This window comes from Panthera leo, chromosome E2 (assembly GCF_018350215.1).
Source record: "Panthera leo isolate Ple1 chromosome E2, P.leo_Ple1_pat1.1, whole genome shotgun sequence".
NCBI classification, from domain to species: domain Eukaryota; kingdom Metazoa; phylum Chordata; class Mammalia; order Carnivora; family Felidae; genus Panthera; species Panthera leo.
In genome coordinates, this window is record NC_056693.1 from 17,475,380 (window position 1) to 17,492,559 (window position 17,180).

General features: G+C 37.7%; 1 protein-coding gene across 3 annotated transcripts in view; it reads left to right on the forward strand.

Annotated features, from left to right (window-relative positions):
• ZNF565 (zinc finger protein 565) overlaps positions 1-13,122 on the forward strand; it is a 32,296-nt gene extending 19,174 nt beyond the window's left edge. For all 3 annotated transcript variants that reach the window (XM_042919088.1, XM_042919089.1, XM_042919090.1), the window contains 3 exons: positions 690-816; positions 1,511-1,606; positions 10,348-13,122. In XM_042919088.1, the coding sequence (XP_042775022.1) occupies positions 690-816; positions 1,511-1,606; positions 10,348-11,618 (1,494 nt within the window). In that variant the 3' untranslated portion in view covers positions 11,619-13,122. The remainder of the gene's footprint in view (positions 1-689; positions 817-1,510; positions 1,607-10,347) is intronic.
• Positions 13,123-17,180: the final 4,058 nt, after the last annotated feature.

Genomic DNA, 17,180 nt, shown 5'->3' on the forward strand with positions numbered 1-17,180 from the left:
TGCCCCTCCAAAAAACAATGTGAATCAGGCCTCCAGATCTAACTACCTTTTCACAGAAAGTATGGAAGTAAAGCAACATTTTAAACTGTTCCATGAAGATGCAATCAGCCAAGAATGTGGGAGATTCTACTGATTCAAATGTTTCTTTAATTAATAAATAAATAGCAATAAAAATATTTGAAGGGTTTCGAGGGGCTCTTATAGATTCTAGAGACTTAAGGAAACCTACTCACTAAATGCAATGTGTGGATTTAATCTGAATCTTGATTTGAACAAACCAACTGTAAAAAATTACTTTTGAGAAGATTGGGGCAATTTGAAACTTGATCTGGTTGTTAGGAAGTTATTGTTAATTTTATTAAGTATAATAATGATATTCTGGTTGTTATACTTTTTTTAAAAAAGGGCTAATCTGCTAGGTACTAAAGTATTTATGGATAAAATACTATGATGTTTGGTATTTGGTATGTAAGATCTGCCTCAAAATACACGAGGGGTTAAAAAAAAAAGGAAATAAAACAAGATTTGAAAAGTCTTGCAAAGTCTTACTAATTGTTGAAGCAGAGCAATGGATTCATGGGGGTCATACTACTCTGTATACTTTGGTATATTTTTTGAAAAATTTTGTAATAAGTGTAAAAAATAAAAGCCCTCTCATTTACTAGTAATGCATGGGTTTATTATTTCAGGGGTTGGTAACATTCAGGGATGTGGCCATAGAGTTTTCTCAGGAAGAATGGAAGTGCCTGGAACCTGCCCAGAGAAACTTGTACAGGGATGTGACTCTGGAGAACTTCAGTAACTTGGTGTCACTAGGTAAGGATGTTATATAATCTAGGGCCAGACAGGAAACGAAGCTTCCAGGGACTGTAACAGTGGTAGGTTGTTATCACCTCTGGCAGGAAAAGGTAAAGAGAGGAAACTGCCCCTGGACAATGGTGAGAGCTAGAGTCATGGAGAAGGGCCTGCCTGGCAGCAACTGTAGCTGCCTCCAAAACTCCTGGGTGAGAGGAGAGAGGGAGAAGGATAAATACCCTGAGCTCTCTCATCCTACCCACTGGCCTTCTGCTGATGCTTCCATATGCCAAACCCAAGGAGAAACCACAGAGCCAGGATAGTACAGTCCCTCCAGGTAAGCTGTGTGGGGCACAGAGCAAGGAATGGATTGAGTGGGGAGGAGAGGGCAAATGGAGAATGACCACCATAGCTATCTACTCTAAATAACTCAGGACTAGCCTTCTGGAATTTCTGGTTTCTTCACAGTGAATTTCTAGGGAGACCTATAGGTTTCTGGCTAAATTTCTGCTCTCTGTTTCCAAGGGAATTCTTTGTGGTTTATGGATGTGCAAAGGGGTAGTTCCATTAGCACCTCTGTCTTCCTGTCCTTTGGACAAACTTTACACCTTCCTTCATTCCTTCCTTCATAATTGTCTCTTTCCTTGGTGACCAAGGGACTGTGTTTGAATTTTGGAACAGGACAATTATGCTCCATTTCTTTTCCTATTAACAGGACTTTCCATTTCTAAGCCTGACCTCATTTCCTTACTGGAGCAAGGGAGAGAACCCTGGATGATTGCAAATGATATGACAGGACCATGGTGTCCAGGTGAGTGAGGGGTGATCTAGTGGGGGAGGTCATTGGGAATGATAATAGCCAGTAGGTGAGTCAACTGACAGCAGTAACTTAAGTCATTACTGAGAGGCTCCCCTCCAAGGTGTACTGAAAACTGTAGAACAGCCTGAGACATGAAGACACAAAGAGCAGAGATTGTGTCAGCCTCAGCTCCCAAGGGAACCTTGCCCTTACCCCCATTATCCTTTCTTCTTGCATATTTTCCTCCCACTTCAAAAAGAACATGCTCCCTTTTTCCCCTTTTGCTCCACTTTTACCTGTACTTTGGATTCTTTTTCCTGAAAGCATCTTCATCCCTTAAAAAATACTTTCGGGGCGCCTGGGTGGCTCAGTTGGCTAAGCGTCCAACTTCAGCTCAGGTCATGATCTCCCAGTTTGTGGTTTTTGTTTTTTTTTTTTTTTTTTCAATGTTTTTTATTTATTTTTGGGACAGAGAGAGACAGAGCATGAACGGGGGAGGGGCAGAGAGAGAGGGAGACACAGAATCGGAAACAGGCTCCAGGCTCCGAGCCATCAGCCCAGAGCCTGACGCGGGGCTCGAACCCACGGAACGCGAGATCGTGACCTGGCTGAAGTCGGACGCCCAACCGACTGCGCCACCCAGGCGCCCCCCAGTTTGTGGTTTTGAGCTCAGGGTTGGGATCTGTGCTGACAGCTCAGAGCCTGGAACCTGCTTCAGATTCTGTGTCTCCCTCTCTGCCCCTCCCCCACTCTCATTCTCTTTCTTTCAAAAAGAAACATTAAAAAATTTTTAAAAATACTTATTTTCTTAAAACAGCTCATTTTACCCAATTCAGCAATTCATTCTCTAAATGTTTGAGAGATAAGGTCATGTAATGGCTAAGGGACTGACTTGGGAATCAGATTGAGTTCAAATCTTAGCTCTGCCAATTACTGGATCTGTGAGTTTAGGTAAATTGCTTAAAATCTCTGTGCTTCAGTTTTCTCCTTTGCAAATGAGATAAAAATAGAGCCCCCTTCGTGTAATTATTATGGTTGTTATAGGAGTTAATAATGTGAAATTCCCAGAACAATGCCAGGCAGTAATGACCATTAAATAAAAGTTATCAAGTATTATTAATTGGCACTTGCTGGGCAATACTGGTATCTTTGAATACTTACCAGTTACCCCCCCAACTCCTCTGTTGTTGTTGTTATTTATTTATTTTCATTGGGATTATTTTTTTCTCTATCTAAAGAACACCTAAAAATTTCCTTTTGTGTAGGTCTGTTCCATAAATTCTGTTTTTGACCATATGAAAATGTCTTTGGGGAGACTGGGTGGTTCAGTGGGTTAAGTGTCTGACTCTTGATCTCAATTCTGGTCATGATCTCACAGTTTGTGGGATCAAGCCCCACATTAGGCTTTGTTGTGACAGCACAGATTTTTTCTCTCTCCCTGTCTCTCTGCCCCTCCTCACTTGTGTTCATACTCTCCCTCAAAACAAAACAAAACAAAACAAAAAGGTCTTTACCTTCTTTCTCATAGGATATTTTATATATTTGTTTGTTTCATTTTAAAGATTTAATTTTTAAGTAATCTCTACCCTCAACATAGGGCTGGAATCACAACCCTGAGATCAAGATTCCCATGCTATACTGACTGAACCAGCCAGTAGGATATTTTAAATGAGAATGGGATTAATGTGTTAGCAGGAATTTTCCAAAGAAGAAATCCTACCACTGACTTTTCTCTTCCAATGTCATCACTAGGTCAAGTTGTTCCAATTTTGGAAAATGTTCTCTACATATATTTATTTATTTTTTAAATTTTTAATGTTTATTTATTTTTGAAAGAGAGTAAGAGAGTGGGGGAGGGGTAGTGAGAGAGGGAGACACAGAATTGGAAGCAGGCTCCAGGCTCTGAGGTGTCAGCACAGAGCCCGACGCAGGACTCGAACTCACGAGCTGCAAGGTCGTGAACTAAGCCGAAGTCAGACGCTTCACCAACTGAGCCACCCAGGCACCCCTACATATATTTAAAACTAGTGTTACTTGGAAAGGAAATGCCTCTCTGTTTATCTCTCATCGTTTTGATTATATGATTTAGAATCTGCATGTCCTTTTTTTTTTTTTTTTTAAATGTTTATTTATGCTGGGGAAGGGTACAAAGGGAGGGTGAAGAGGATTCAAAGAGGGCTCTGTGCTGACAGCAGAGAGCCTAATGCAGGGCTTGAACCCACAAACTGTGAGATAATGACCTGAGCCGAAGTCAGACACTTAACCAACTGAGCCACTTAGGCGCTCAAATCTGCATGTCCTTTTAACTTTCTCTGTACTGTGCTATGAAGTTCTAAGAACTGTTTCTTGTATTATATGTAATGTCATTGTATTTTACATTTTTGTAAAACTTGAATTATATTTTTTCTGATATTCCATCAAATGCCCTCTTTTTTTGGTCTAAAAATTATGACATATCCTTGCGTATCCTTTTTTTAAAAAGTCACAGCCACTTGAAGTGTGTCCATGTACTCAAGATTCTGTTAGAGTTTCTTCTTTGAATCAATCCAAGGTTCTTGCACTTTAATAAGGGGATTCAATCTATTCTCATTATTGTAATGACTAATGTGTCTATTCTTATTCCTGTCATTTTATTTCATATGTTCTGTTCTTCACTTCTATTTCTGGCTATTTCCATTCTGCTCACCTTTGATTATCCCTCTTTCTACCCTCAAATGATTTTAAAGTTGTACTTCGTATTGCTTTGAAAGAATAGTCTTTAATAGGACTTTTAAATATTGGGGTACCTTGGTGGTTCCGTAGGTTAAGCATCTGACTCTTGATACTGTCTCAGGCCGTGACATCCCAGTAGTGAGATTGAGCCCTGCTTAGGGCTCCTTGCTGTGTGTAGAGCCTGCTTGGGGTTCTTGCTCTCCCTCTCTCTCTGCCCCTGCCCCACTTGCATGTATGAGCGCTCACTAAATAAATAAATAAATAATAATAAATTTAAAATGTACTTAAAACTGTGTTTCTTTACCTACCTCAAGACTGAAATAGAATTTTTTTCTTTTTAGTAAAGTGTTTAACTTTTTTATTTTGAATAATTTTTAGGCTTATAGAAAACTAGCAAAATTGTTAGAATTCCCATATGCCTTTCCCCCGGCTTCCACGAATGTTAACATTTTACATAACCATAGTACAGTTATCAAAACTAGGAAATTACCATTGGTACAGTAGTATTAACCAATATAGATGTTATTAGAATTTTGTCAGATTTTCCCCTAATGTTCTCTTTCTGTCCTAGGATCCAGTCCCAGATCCCCTGTTACATTTAGTTATTGTGTCTCCTTAGCATCTTCTAATCTGTGATAGTTCTTCAGTCTTTCGTGACCTTGATACTTTTGATGAGTACTATTGTGGAGAGTACTTGGTGTTAACATGATTTAATACTGGTAGTGTTAAACTTGATCACTTGGTTAAGGTAGTGTCTCTTGTGTTTGTCCCTATAAAGTTACTATTTTTCCATCTATAATTGGTAATTATCTTGGGGGGAGATACTTTGAGAATATACATTTTGCCTACTGATTTTAGCATCCATTGGTGGATCTTCTCTGTAGCAGTCATTACAATAGTGTTGCCTCGTGTTGATTTTCTTTGTACCTTATTCCTTCTAAATTTATTAATTGGAATTCTCCTGTAAGAAAAAGCTGTCCCTTCTCCCTTTCCCATTCATTTATTTATTCAGTGATTTATTTTTATTAATATGGGCTCATGGGTATTTATTCTATGGGTTGTAGCCCAGTACAATTGAACAAAATAAATACATTATTTATTTTGTTGTTCAAATTATTCAAGCTTTGGCCATTGGGAACACCTTCAGGTTGTTCCTGGGTTCTCTTGACATGTCCTCATTCTGTTTTGAGGACTTCCTTATTTTACCACAGCATGTTTCAGGTTTATCTTGTATTTTTCCTGCCCCAGCCATTCCTCAAAGAAGCCCTGGTTTCTTTTATTGGAGAATGGTATGAAATAGCATCTTTGAATGTCTTTTCTGAGCAAAGTAAGACTTTTACCATATTTTACTTCCCTGTGCCTTACCAGGGTTTGGCAGACTACAATCAGTGGGTCAGATCCAACCCGTGGCCACTTCTTGTACCACCTACAAACTAAGAATAGTTTCTACATTTTGAAAGGGCTTAAAGGTAGGTAGGTAGGTAGGTAGGTAGGTAGGTAGATAGATAGATAGATAGATAGATAGATAGATAGATAGATAGATAGATAGATAGGGCTTAAAGATAGACAGACAGAGGGACACACACACACATGCATGCATGCATATGCTACAGACACCTTATGTGGTCCACAAGGCCTAAAACATTTACTATCTGGTCCTTTCCAGAAAAAGTTTGTTGGCCCTTGCCTAGATTCATCCTCACCCTCACCCCATTCTGATTTTGTTTTAATGATCTGGAATTCTAGTTTCATACTATTGTTGTTCTTATATTTCATAAATTTATTATTATTTTTTTAATGTTTTATTTTTTATTTTTCAGAGAGAGAGAGGGAGGGAGGGAGGGAAGGAGAGGGAGAACCTGGTGGGAGCAGAGAGAGAGGGAGACCAAGAATCCACAGCAGGCTCCAGGCTCTGAGCTGTCAGCACAGAGCCTGATTCGGGGCTCAAACCCATGAACCGTGAGATCATGACCTGAGCCGAAGTCAGATGTTTAACCAGCTGAGGCACCCAGGCACCCCTATTTATTTATTTATTTTGAGAGAGAGACAGAGAGAGCATGCACATGCGCAAGCAGGGGAGGGGCAGAGAGAGAGGGAGAGAGAATCCCAAGCAAGCTCCATGCTGACAGCGCAGAGCCCAGCATGAGGCTTGAACCCACAAACCATGAGATCATGACCTGAGACGAAATCAAAGAGTCAGATGCTTAACCAACTGAGCCACCCAGGCTTCCCTAGCCATTTTTAAGTATACAATCCAGTAGCATTAATTACATTCCCAGTGTTGGGCACCCATCACCACTACCCCAGAACTTACTCATTATCCCAAATAAAAACTCTATCCATGAAACAATGACTGTCTATTTTCCCTTTCTCCCAGCCCCTAGTTACCTCTGTTCTACTTCCTGTCTTTATAAATGTGACTATTCTAGGTTATCTCATGTATTTCATGTAGCATAATGTTTTCAAGGTTCATCCATGTTGTAGCACTTACCAGAATTTTTAGAAAAGCTGAGTGTTTTCCGTTGTGTGTATATACCACATTCTGTTTATCCATTTGTCTGTTGATGGATGCTTGGGTTCTTTCCACCTTTTGGCTATTGTGAATAATGTTCCTGTGACCATGGATATACAAGTATTTAAGTGCCTGTTTTCACTTCTTTTGGGTATATACCTAAGAGTGGGATTGTTGGACCAGATGATAATTGTATGATTAACTTTTTTGGGAATATTTTCTCAATTTTTAAAGAACTTTTCATAAATCATAAAGATTATCCCATTACCTGCCATATAAGTTTAAGGGGGTACCTGGATAGCTCAGTTGGTTGAGCGTCCGACTTTGGCTCAGGTCATGATCTCATGGTTCATGGGTTCGAGCCCCATGTTGGGCTCTGTGCTGACAGCTCAGAGCCTAGAGCCTGCTTCAGATTCTGTGTCTCCCTCTCTCTCTGCCCCTCCTCTACTTCACTCTATCTCTCAAAAATAAATAAACATTTAAAAAAAATTTTTTTTAAGTTTTAAGTATTTTCCTGTCACTTGTTTTTTGATTTTACTTTTGGTGTTTTTTGTTCATGTGCAAGTTTTGTTTTCTTTTGTTTTTCACCTTTACATATGGAATTTACTAGTCTTTGCTTTGGTTCCTTTTGAATTTTGAGTCATTGTTTCATTGTTAGGTTTACCCATACCTAGGTTATAAAGTATCTACTTTGTTTCCTCCTAGTATTTGTATGGTTTCCATTTTCTTTTAACATTAAAACTCTACTTGGAGTTTGTTCTGGTATATGGTGGCATAACATATGGATACATTTTTTTTTTAAATGACAAATTTGTATCTAATTTATTTATTTTTATTTTTTTAAATTTACATCCAAGTTAACTTATAGTGTAATAATGATTTCAGGAATAGAATTTAGTGATTCATCACTTACATATAACACCCAGTTCTCATCCTAACAAACATCCTCTTAGCCCATTTAGCCCATCCCCCACCCAAAACCCCTCTAGCAACCCTCAGTTTGTTCTCTGCATTTGTCTCTTATGGTTTGTCTCTCTCCTGTTTTTATATTATTTTTGCTTCCCTTCCTTTATGTTCATCTGTTTTATATCTTAAATTCCACATATGAGTGAAATCATATGATATTTGTCTTTCTCTAACTGACTTATTTTGCTTAACATAATATACTCTAGGGCACCTGGGTGGCTCAGTCAGTTAAGTATCTGACTTCAGCTCAGGTCATGATCTCGCAGTTCGTGAGTTCAAGCTCCGCGTCAGGCTCTGTGCTGACAGCTCAGAGCTTGGAGCCTGCTTCAGATTCTGTCTCCCCTTCTCTCTGCCCCTCCCATACTCATGCTCTGTCTCTCTCTGTTTCTCAATAATAAATAAATGTTAAAAAAAAAAGTTTTTTTAAAATACACTCTAGCTCCATCCACATTGTTGCAAATGGCAAGATTTCTTTTTTTTTTTTTTTTTTTTTTTGATTGCCGAGTAATATTCCATTGTGTATACACACCACATCTTTATCCATTCATCAGTCAGTGGACATTTGGGTTCTTTCCATACTTTGGCTATTGTCGATGGTGCATGTGCCCCTTTGGAACAGCACTCCTGTATCCTTTGGATAAGCACCTAGTAGTGTAATTGCTGGGTCATAGGGTAGTTCTATTTTTAATTTTTTGAGGAACCTCCATACTGTTTTCCAAAGTGGCTGCACCAGTTTGCATCCCCACCAGCAGTGCAAAAGGGTTCCTTTTTTTCTGTATCCTCACCAATATCTGTTGTTGCCTGAGTTGTTAATTTTGGCCATTCTGACAGGTGTGAGGTGATATCTAATTGTGGTTTTGATTTTTATTTCCCTGATGATGAGTGATGTTGAGCATCTTTTAATGTGTCTATTAGCCCTCTGGATGTCTTCTTTGGAAAAAGTGTCTATTCATGTCTTTTGCCTATTTCTTTACTGGATTATTTGTTTTTTGGGTGTTGAGTTTGATAAATTCTTTATAGATTTTGGATAATAACTCTTTATTTGATATGTCATTTGCAAATATCTTCTCCCATTCCATTGTTTGCCTTTTAGTTTTGCTGATTGTTTCCTTCACTGTGCAGAAGCTTTTTGTCTTGATGAGGCCCCAACAGTTCATTTTTGCTTTCATTTCCCTTGTCTCTGTAGACATGTCACATAAGAAGTTGCTGTGGCTGAGGTCAAACAGGTTGTTGCCTGTTTTCTCCTCTAGGATTTTGATGGCTTCCTGTCTTATGTTTAGGTCTTTCCTCCATTTTGAGTTTATTTTTGTGTATGGTGTAAGAAAGTGGCCCTTGTTCATTCTTCTGCATGTTGCTCTCCAGTTTTCCCAACACCATTTGCTGAAGAGAGTGTCTCTTTTCCATTGGATATTCTTCCCTGCTTTGTCAAAGATTAGTTGCCCAAATGTTTGTGGGTCCATTTCTGGGTTCTCTGTTCTGTAGAGATCTATGTACTTCATTGGTCTATGTGTCTGTTCTTGTGCCAGTACCATACTGTCTTGATGGTATTTGATGGTACTTGTCAAGCTTTGTAATACAGCTTGAAGTCCGGGATTGTGATGCCTCCAGATTTGGTTTTCTTTTTCAGGATCACTTTGGCTATTCGGGGTATTTTCTGATTCCATGCAAATTTTAGGATGTCTATTCTAGCTCTGTGAAGAATGCTGGTGTTATTTTGATAGGGATTGCATTGGATATGTAGTTTGCTTTGTATTGGCATTTTAACAATATTTGTTCTTCCCACCCATGAGCATGGAATGTTTTTCCTTTTTTTGTGTGTGTCTTCTTCAATTTCTTTCATAAGCTTTCTATAGTTTTCAGTGTATAGATTTTTCACCTCTTTGGTTAGGTTTATTCTTAGGTATTTTATGGTTTTTGGTGATGGATACACTTTTATCTTTTTCCAAATGAGTATCCTGTTGTCCAACTTTATTTATTACAAAAATTATCCTTTTCCCCTTTGAAATACCACCTTTATAATAAATTCAATTTCCATATAAACTCCAGTCTCTTTCTGGCTTTCTATTGTGTTCTACTTATCTGTCTCTAGAATGCAGTATTTGTTCATCAAACAACCCATTATTAAAAGTTTATTATATACTAGGGTTTGGTTACAAAAGCTAGTGAGAAAGGCTGTATTTTTACCTTTGGGGATATTTAGGAGGAACAAAACAAAAAGATCAACAGATGAATAAGTAAATGAAAATCTAATTACAACTGATAAAAGTATTATGAAGGCAGGTGCAAGATGTGGAAGAGAGACCTATATAAAAATTAAGAACACCCAGCTTAATTTCTTTTGCTCCCTTCTGACACCTCATCATATTTGTGCTTTCATGTACTCTTTGGAAATTGCACAGCAATATTTGAGACTTACATAAGCCATTTACTTTTTAAGGTTATTTTCATTTTGTCTCTCTAGTCAGCTATAAAATTTTTTGTTTCTCTTAATGAAGCTTGCTTGTATTTTCTTTTCTTTTTTTTCTTTTCTTTTCTTTTCTTTCTTTCTTTTTTTCTTTTTCAGAGCTGGAGTCCAGGTGTGAGAAATTTCCACAAAAAGATATTTTTGAAGTAGAGTCATTCAATTGGGAGATCATGGAAAGCCTTAAATGCTGTGATTTTGAGGGCTCCAGTTTTGGAGATGACTGGGAATGCAAAGGCCAATTTGAAAGACAACGAGTAACTCAGGAATGCTGTTTCAAGCAAGTAAAAATCACATATGAAAACATGCCCACTTTTGAGCATCACACATCCCTCCCTTTACATCAGAACAATGAGATTGGTGAGAAACTGATCGAATGTAATGAGTGTGGGAAAGCATTTAGCCGTGGCTCACACCTTATTCAGCATCAGAAAACTCATACTGGTGAAAAACCATTTGACTGTAAGGAATGTGGGAAGGCCTTTAGTCGTGCCTCACACCTTGTTCAACATCAGAGAATTCATACAGGTGAGAAACCTTATGATTGTAAGGAATGTGGGAAGGCCTTTGGTCGTACTTCAGAACTTATTCTACATCAAAGACTTCATACTGGTGTCAAACCCTATGAATGTAAAGAATGTGGAAAGACCTTTAGACAGCATTCACAACTTATTCTTCATCAAAGAACTCACACGGGTGAGAAACCCTATGTGTGTAAAGACTGTGGGAAGGCTTTTATTCGTGGCTCACAACTTACTGTTCATCGGAGAATTCATACGGGTGCAAGACCCTATCAGTGTAAAGAATGTGGGAAAGCCTTCAGACAGCATTCACAGCTTACTGTCCACCAGAGGATTCATACTGGTGAGAAACCCTATGAGTGTAAGGAATGTGGGAAGGGCTTTATTCATAGCTCAGAAGTTACTCGACATCAAAGAATTCATTCTGGGGAGAAACCCTACGAATGTAAGGAATGTGGGAAGGCTTTTAGACAACATGCACAGCTTACACGACATCAGAGGGTTCATACTGGTGACCGACCCTATGAATGTAAGGACTGTGGGAAGGCCTTTAGTCGTAGTTCATACCTTATTCAACATCAAAGAATTCATACAGGTGACAAACCCTATGAATGTAAGGAATGTGGGAAAGCCTTTATCCGTGTTTCACAACTGACTCATCATCAACGAATTCATACTTGTGAGAAACCCTATCAATGTAGGGAATGTGGAATGGCCTTTATTCGTAGTTCACAACTTACTGAACATCAGAGAATTCATCCTGGTATCAAACCTTATGAATGTAGAGAATGTGGGCAGGCCTTTGTTCTTGGCTCGCAGCTCATCGAACACTACAGGATCCATACTGGTTAGAAAGCCTTGAATGTTAAGGGTATAGGAAAGCCTTTACATGGATTTCACACCTGACTCAATATTAGGTAATGTGTAATGTAATGTGATTAATGTCAGAAAACCCTCACTTGTCATTTCCATTACGGAACGTGGGATTATTCCTACCAGAAGAAAATTCAATAAATGCAGGAATTCTTTTTGCCTCACACTCACTGCTTACTTAAGCATCAGAAAACTTATGCTGAAAAAAATATTAATGTGACTATAGAAAACCTTTCTGTTACCACACAAAATGTGTTAAACTTCTGAGAATTCCTAAGAGAAAATGACCCTATTAAGGTATTTTCTGAATGTGCCTTTTACCATGATATACATATTATTTAGTATTATCTCAGTTCCACCAGTTACCGACTGTATAGCATTGAACAAATTATGCAATCTTCCTGTTTCTCAGTTTACTTATTTTTAAGCAGTAATCATTATACTTACCTGATAGAGTTCTCCTGAGGACTATCAGATATTTTTTATAAACCCTATATATAGTTCAATAAATATTAGTTATTGTTGTTAATTTATAACAGTATTACCGTTAAGGAGTTCATGTGAGAGAAGGGCCTTATGAATGTGCCAAATAACAAAAAGCCTTCATAACCACTTGTTAACAATAATTCATTCTGGAAAACAGTAGTAAAGTATAATTAGCATAAGAAGGTCTTCATGATATTGAAAGCTAGGAAGTCACAAGATTAGAAATTAACAGAAGAGTAGCCAAAAGAAATCGACCCACTTAGAAATCTAAAGCCACTTCCAAGTATAACTCAAGAGCAGTCAAAAAATTCTATACATCAAAACCAGTTCCGTACAGCCAAAGCTATGTTCCTGTCACCCCAGGATTGAAGGTAAGGGCTTTGTTCTCCAAATGTAGATCTCCAGCACTTACTCATTGCCAGTCACATACTAAGCCTATTGAATGGATGAATGGTCAACTCTAAAAATTAGAGGGAAATTACCACATAAACCCGTATCAATAGTAAGAATGATAATTAAAAATAAAAAGTAAAAAACAACAGTAGGCTGAATCTGAAGGTTGTTTATTTAACAATATTATAAGATGGAAGACAACTCTGAACTAGAAGAAAAACATTTAGCCTTATGAATAAGGAAGGGGTGGGTATTTCTTTTAAATAGCTACTATGCCTGGTTTTAATGTATTTGGAAATTTAAAGAGAATGGATTTTTACAAAAGTATCAAAACTGGTTTAAGAAGATGTGGAATACCTGAATGATTGTAGAAGGACATAAAAAGACATCAAAGCTCTTCCCTTTAAAAACAGTTTAGCCTACTAAAACTTCAAGGAACAGATAGATAATCCCTGAGAGAAGCTTGCCAGTTCATTTCCAAGGCTAAATAAAACTATGATAAAAAAAAAAAAAAAAAAAAAAAAAAAGGATAGCTCCCAAGAAACAAATTGTAGATGATCATCATTTGTGAAAATAAATATAAATAAAATTGCTGCTAATTGAATCCAATCTCTTCAAAGTTAGAAGCTAATTTAAAAAAATTATTTTTAATGTTTATTTTTGAGAAAGAGTGCGAGTGGAGAAGGGACAGAGAGGGAGGGAGAATCTGAAGCAGGCTCCAGGATCTGAGCTGTCAGCACAGAGCCTGACATGGGGCTAAAGTTAGAAGCTAATTTTAAATAGAATGTCTAGAATTTCACCTGTCGTGGATTAATTATGTTTTCAGAATTTTGATATAACTCCGGGAGATGACAATGGTAGGGGAGAGAGCCCTGATCCAACCCTAGTGATATACGGATCAGAGCCTGTGAATGAATCTGGGGAATCTTAAGGAAACATCCCCTCAGTCCAGGCAGTGGCTGGGGCACAGGGCCTGTTGTGTCCCGATGCCATCCATCTTCTCAGTCATCCAGACTGTTGACTAAAGCACCTGTATTTTCTGCGTGTGTCACTGCCTACACAGGATTAGGAAGTAGTGTTCTGTATGTCATTTTACTTTAAGTGGTTTAACGATTACAGTGTACATTTGGAGGAGTTCAAAGCTATGACATTAAAAAGTGTCGCTTTGAATAGTAACAGCACACTCATAGGATAAATATCTTAAAGTTACAATTTGGTATATAATCTCTACTCCACCTCTGCTGTTACTCTATGTACCTATCACTGCTGTCAAGTTCTTGTGTGTACTGCCTGATTTTTATGTTTGCCTAAGCGTAGACATACATATAACACTCTTTATAAAAAAGATTTTTACATAAATGGTAGCAAATTTCTATACTTGTTATTTTTGCTTATCCATACACCTTGAAATTGGATCATATTGATACATATATAGCTGCCTTATTCTTCCTTAACAGCTGCATAGTATATGTGTTTCATAATTTATCCTGTCAATTTAGTTTTTTCCATTATTTTTGCTTTCAAACAATTGTATAATAAATATCCTTGCACATAAATTATTTTCTATATGTGTGATACCTCTTTAAGATACATTCCTGAAAGTGGAAGTGCTCGATCAAAATGTATATACATTTTTAAAACTCTCTGTTTACACAAAATCTTATAATGTACCTCCAGTGCCCCCATCACCAGCTTCAGTAATTATTAGCCCATGGCCCATCTTGTTGTGTCTGTATCTCCACCCACTCCTCCACCCTCATGTTAGTTTTGAAGTAAATTCCGGCAACATCATTTAATCTATAAATATTTCAGTACGTATCTACAGTATATCACGACTTGAGAGACGATTTTCACTCCTTAAAAAAAATGACAATACTGTCATTACACATACGATGATGGTCAGTGTTCCCATTTCTAATTGTTTCACAAATGTCAATTTTTTTTTAAAGTTAATTGAGGGGCACCTGGGTGGCTCAGTCAGTCAAGTGTTCAACTTCGGCTCAGGTCATGATCTCACAGTTCGTGGGTTTGAGCCCCACGTCAGGTTCTGTGCTGACAGCTTGCTCAGAGCCTGGAGCCTGCTTCAGATTCTGCATCTCCTTTTCTCTCTACCCCTCCCCTTCTCACGTTCTGTCTCTGTCTCTCGAAAATAAATAAATGTAAAAACAAAAATTTTTTAAGTTAATTGAGATCCAAATTATGTCTACAAATTGCAGTTGTTACATCTCTTAAGTCTCTGTCAGTGCATTCTTATCCTTTTTTACCCCCCTGGTAATTTATTTTATGAAGAAACTAGATCATTTGCCTTGTAGATTTTCGCAGAGCCTAGTTTTTGCTGACTGAATCCCTGGTGTAGTTTAACATGCTCCTCTATTATTGGTATTGCCTATAAATTGGTAGTTGGTATCTAGAGGCTTGATCAGATTGAAGAGGTGTTCTGTGGTGTTTGGCTAAGACTATTTACAGGTGGTTAGTATTGAGACACAACATTGAGGTGTCTTTTTATGATGTTAGCAACCATTGTTCAATTGATCTATTAATCCACTAAGGATTACAGGATGGTATCCTATTTCTTCTTTTATTAGCCAGGATATTTTTATGAAGAAAAACTCCCCTTTAACTGCTACGTGATTTTCCCTATTACCGTAAGTAAAGGCGAGATAAACGCTTCTTTCTTTCTCTTTACTGGTTTCAAAATAATGAGTTGGTTCCCTAGCATTCTGCCATGATAACCTATGAGTTTAGGTCTGTGTGTGTAGCATATTTAATATATTTAAATACAATTAGGTTGTACTCTCATTGATACTCAAATTGTTCCATGTTTGGAATGTGGGAGCGCCTTCCCCTGGCTCCTCTGTCCTTTTGGTATGACCGCAGTAGTCTTTGATCACTTGCTTGCAGTCTGCTACAAATATTCCAGGCTCACCTTGTTCATACCCTACCTCCCACCTTGAAGTATCCATTTTCCAAGGAGTCATTTTTGTGTTGTGGTTGTTATTTTGTTTTGTTTTGTTTTGTTTTTGTTTTGGTACATTCCCAAGTGATATACAGAAGCCACAAATGACTGGGAGTGCTTCATTCTCTGGTTGGACATTTTTAGACAGCTGGTTTAGACACATTGCTTAAGTGCCTTCAAGAAAATTATGCCTCCATGCATCTGCCCACAGTAGCAGAGATCCCAAAACACCACATTCATCTAATCCTGGAGAAAACATTTTATTTTAAATGTGTAGACCATTTGATGGGTGAAAAATGGAAGTTACCTTGGTTTTCACTTGTATTCCTTTCACTATGATTAAGACAGATGACCATTTGTTCATGTATTTACTGACCATTAGTATTGCTTTTAGCATGGTGCCTGAAACATAGTAGCTGCTCAATAAATATTTGTTAATTAAATAAATAAATTGTATGTTCATATCCTTTGTTCATTTAATAATGGACTGGCGATATTCTTCTTACTTAAAAGAGCTATTTTTGAGATGAACAAATGTGTGTAAAGTTCCTAGCACAGTGCCTGAAATTCACCAAGTGTTCCCTGCCTTGTTATTTGCATACATTGTCATTTATGTCTCTGGCTTCACTTCTTTCCCCCCCCCCCTACTTTAAAAGATAAAGAAATTGAGAGTCAAAGAAATTAAGTAGCTTGTCCAAGGCCTCATAAATGAAGAATCCTAAATTACAAGGGCAAGATAGGGCAGAGTTTCATGTGCACGTACAACTTCACAAATGTGTGGCTGTGAAAAGGAAAAAGCGTGTTTTTTCAGGTAATCTGTAAAATGCATGGTCCTAACACAAAAAGTGGCAATGCTAGGAACAAAAGTATGAAAGGTTTTAAGAATCGTTTTTTTTTTTTCTTAATAGGAATCTTTAAAACAATTTTTTGTCTTGTCCTTATAAAAAGTAAAAATGCTCAATAGAAGAATACAGAGAGTATAGAAAACTATAAGGAGAAAACATTTTTAGTACCTTCACTCAAACATGAATGTTATCATTTTTGCATGTTTCCTCTTAGCTTATAAGTTAAAAAAAAATTTTTTTTAATGTTTATTTTTGAGAGAGAGACAGACACAGTGTGAATGGGGGAGGGACAAAGAGAGGAAGACAGAATCCAAAGCAGGCTCCAGGCTCTGAGCTGTCAGCACAGAGCCCAAAGCAGGGCTCGAACTCACAAACCGCAAGATCATGACCCAAGCCGAAGTCGACTGAGCCACCCAGGTGCCCCTGTTTGTATTTTTTAAAAGTTGACTGAATTCACACAACTCTTACCATAATTCTAAATCATTGATGTGTTGAGAATTGTATCTGCTACTTTGCTCCTAAGAGGCAGTCAGATATTTGTTGAACAAATAATAATAAGTAATAATAGGTAGAAAATTTGAATTAATAAATTAAGCAAATGATAGAATATTTTTGTGGGAATATCCAGGTGGGAAACCTTCACTTTACCAAACCCCTCCACAATTTTTAAGCTAGTTACAGATATAAAATTCCACACTTGGAAGTTATTATACATTGGGGCACCTGGGTGGCTCAGTTAGTTGAGCATCCAACTCTTGATCTCAGCTCAAGTCTTGACCTCAGGGTCCTGAATTCAAGCCCTGCATTGGACTCTGCACTGGGCATGAAGTCTACTTAAAAAATTACTAACTGACATAAATA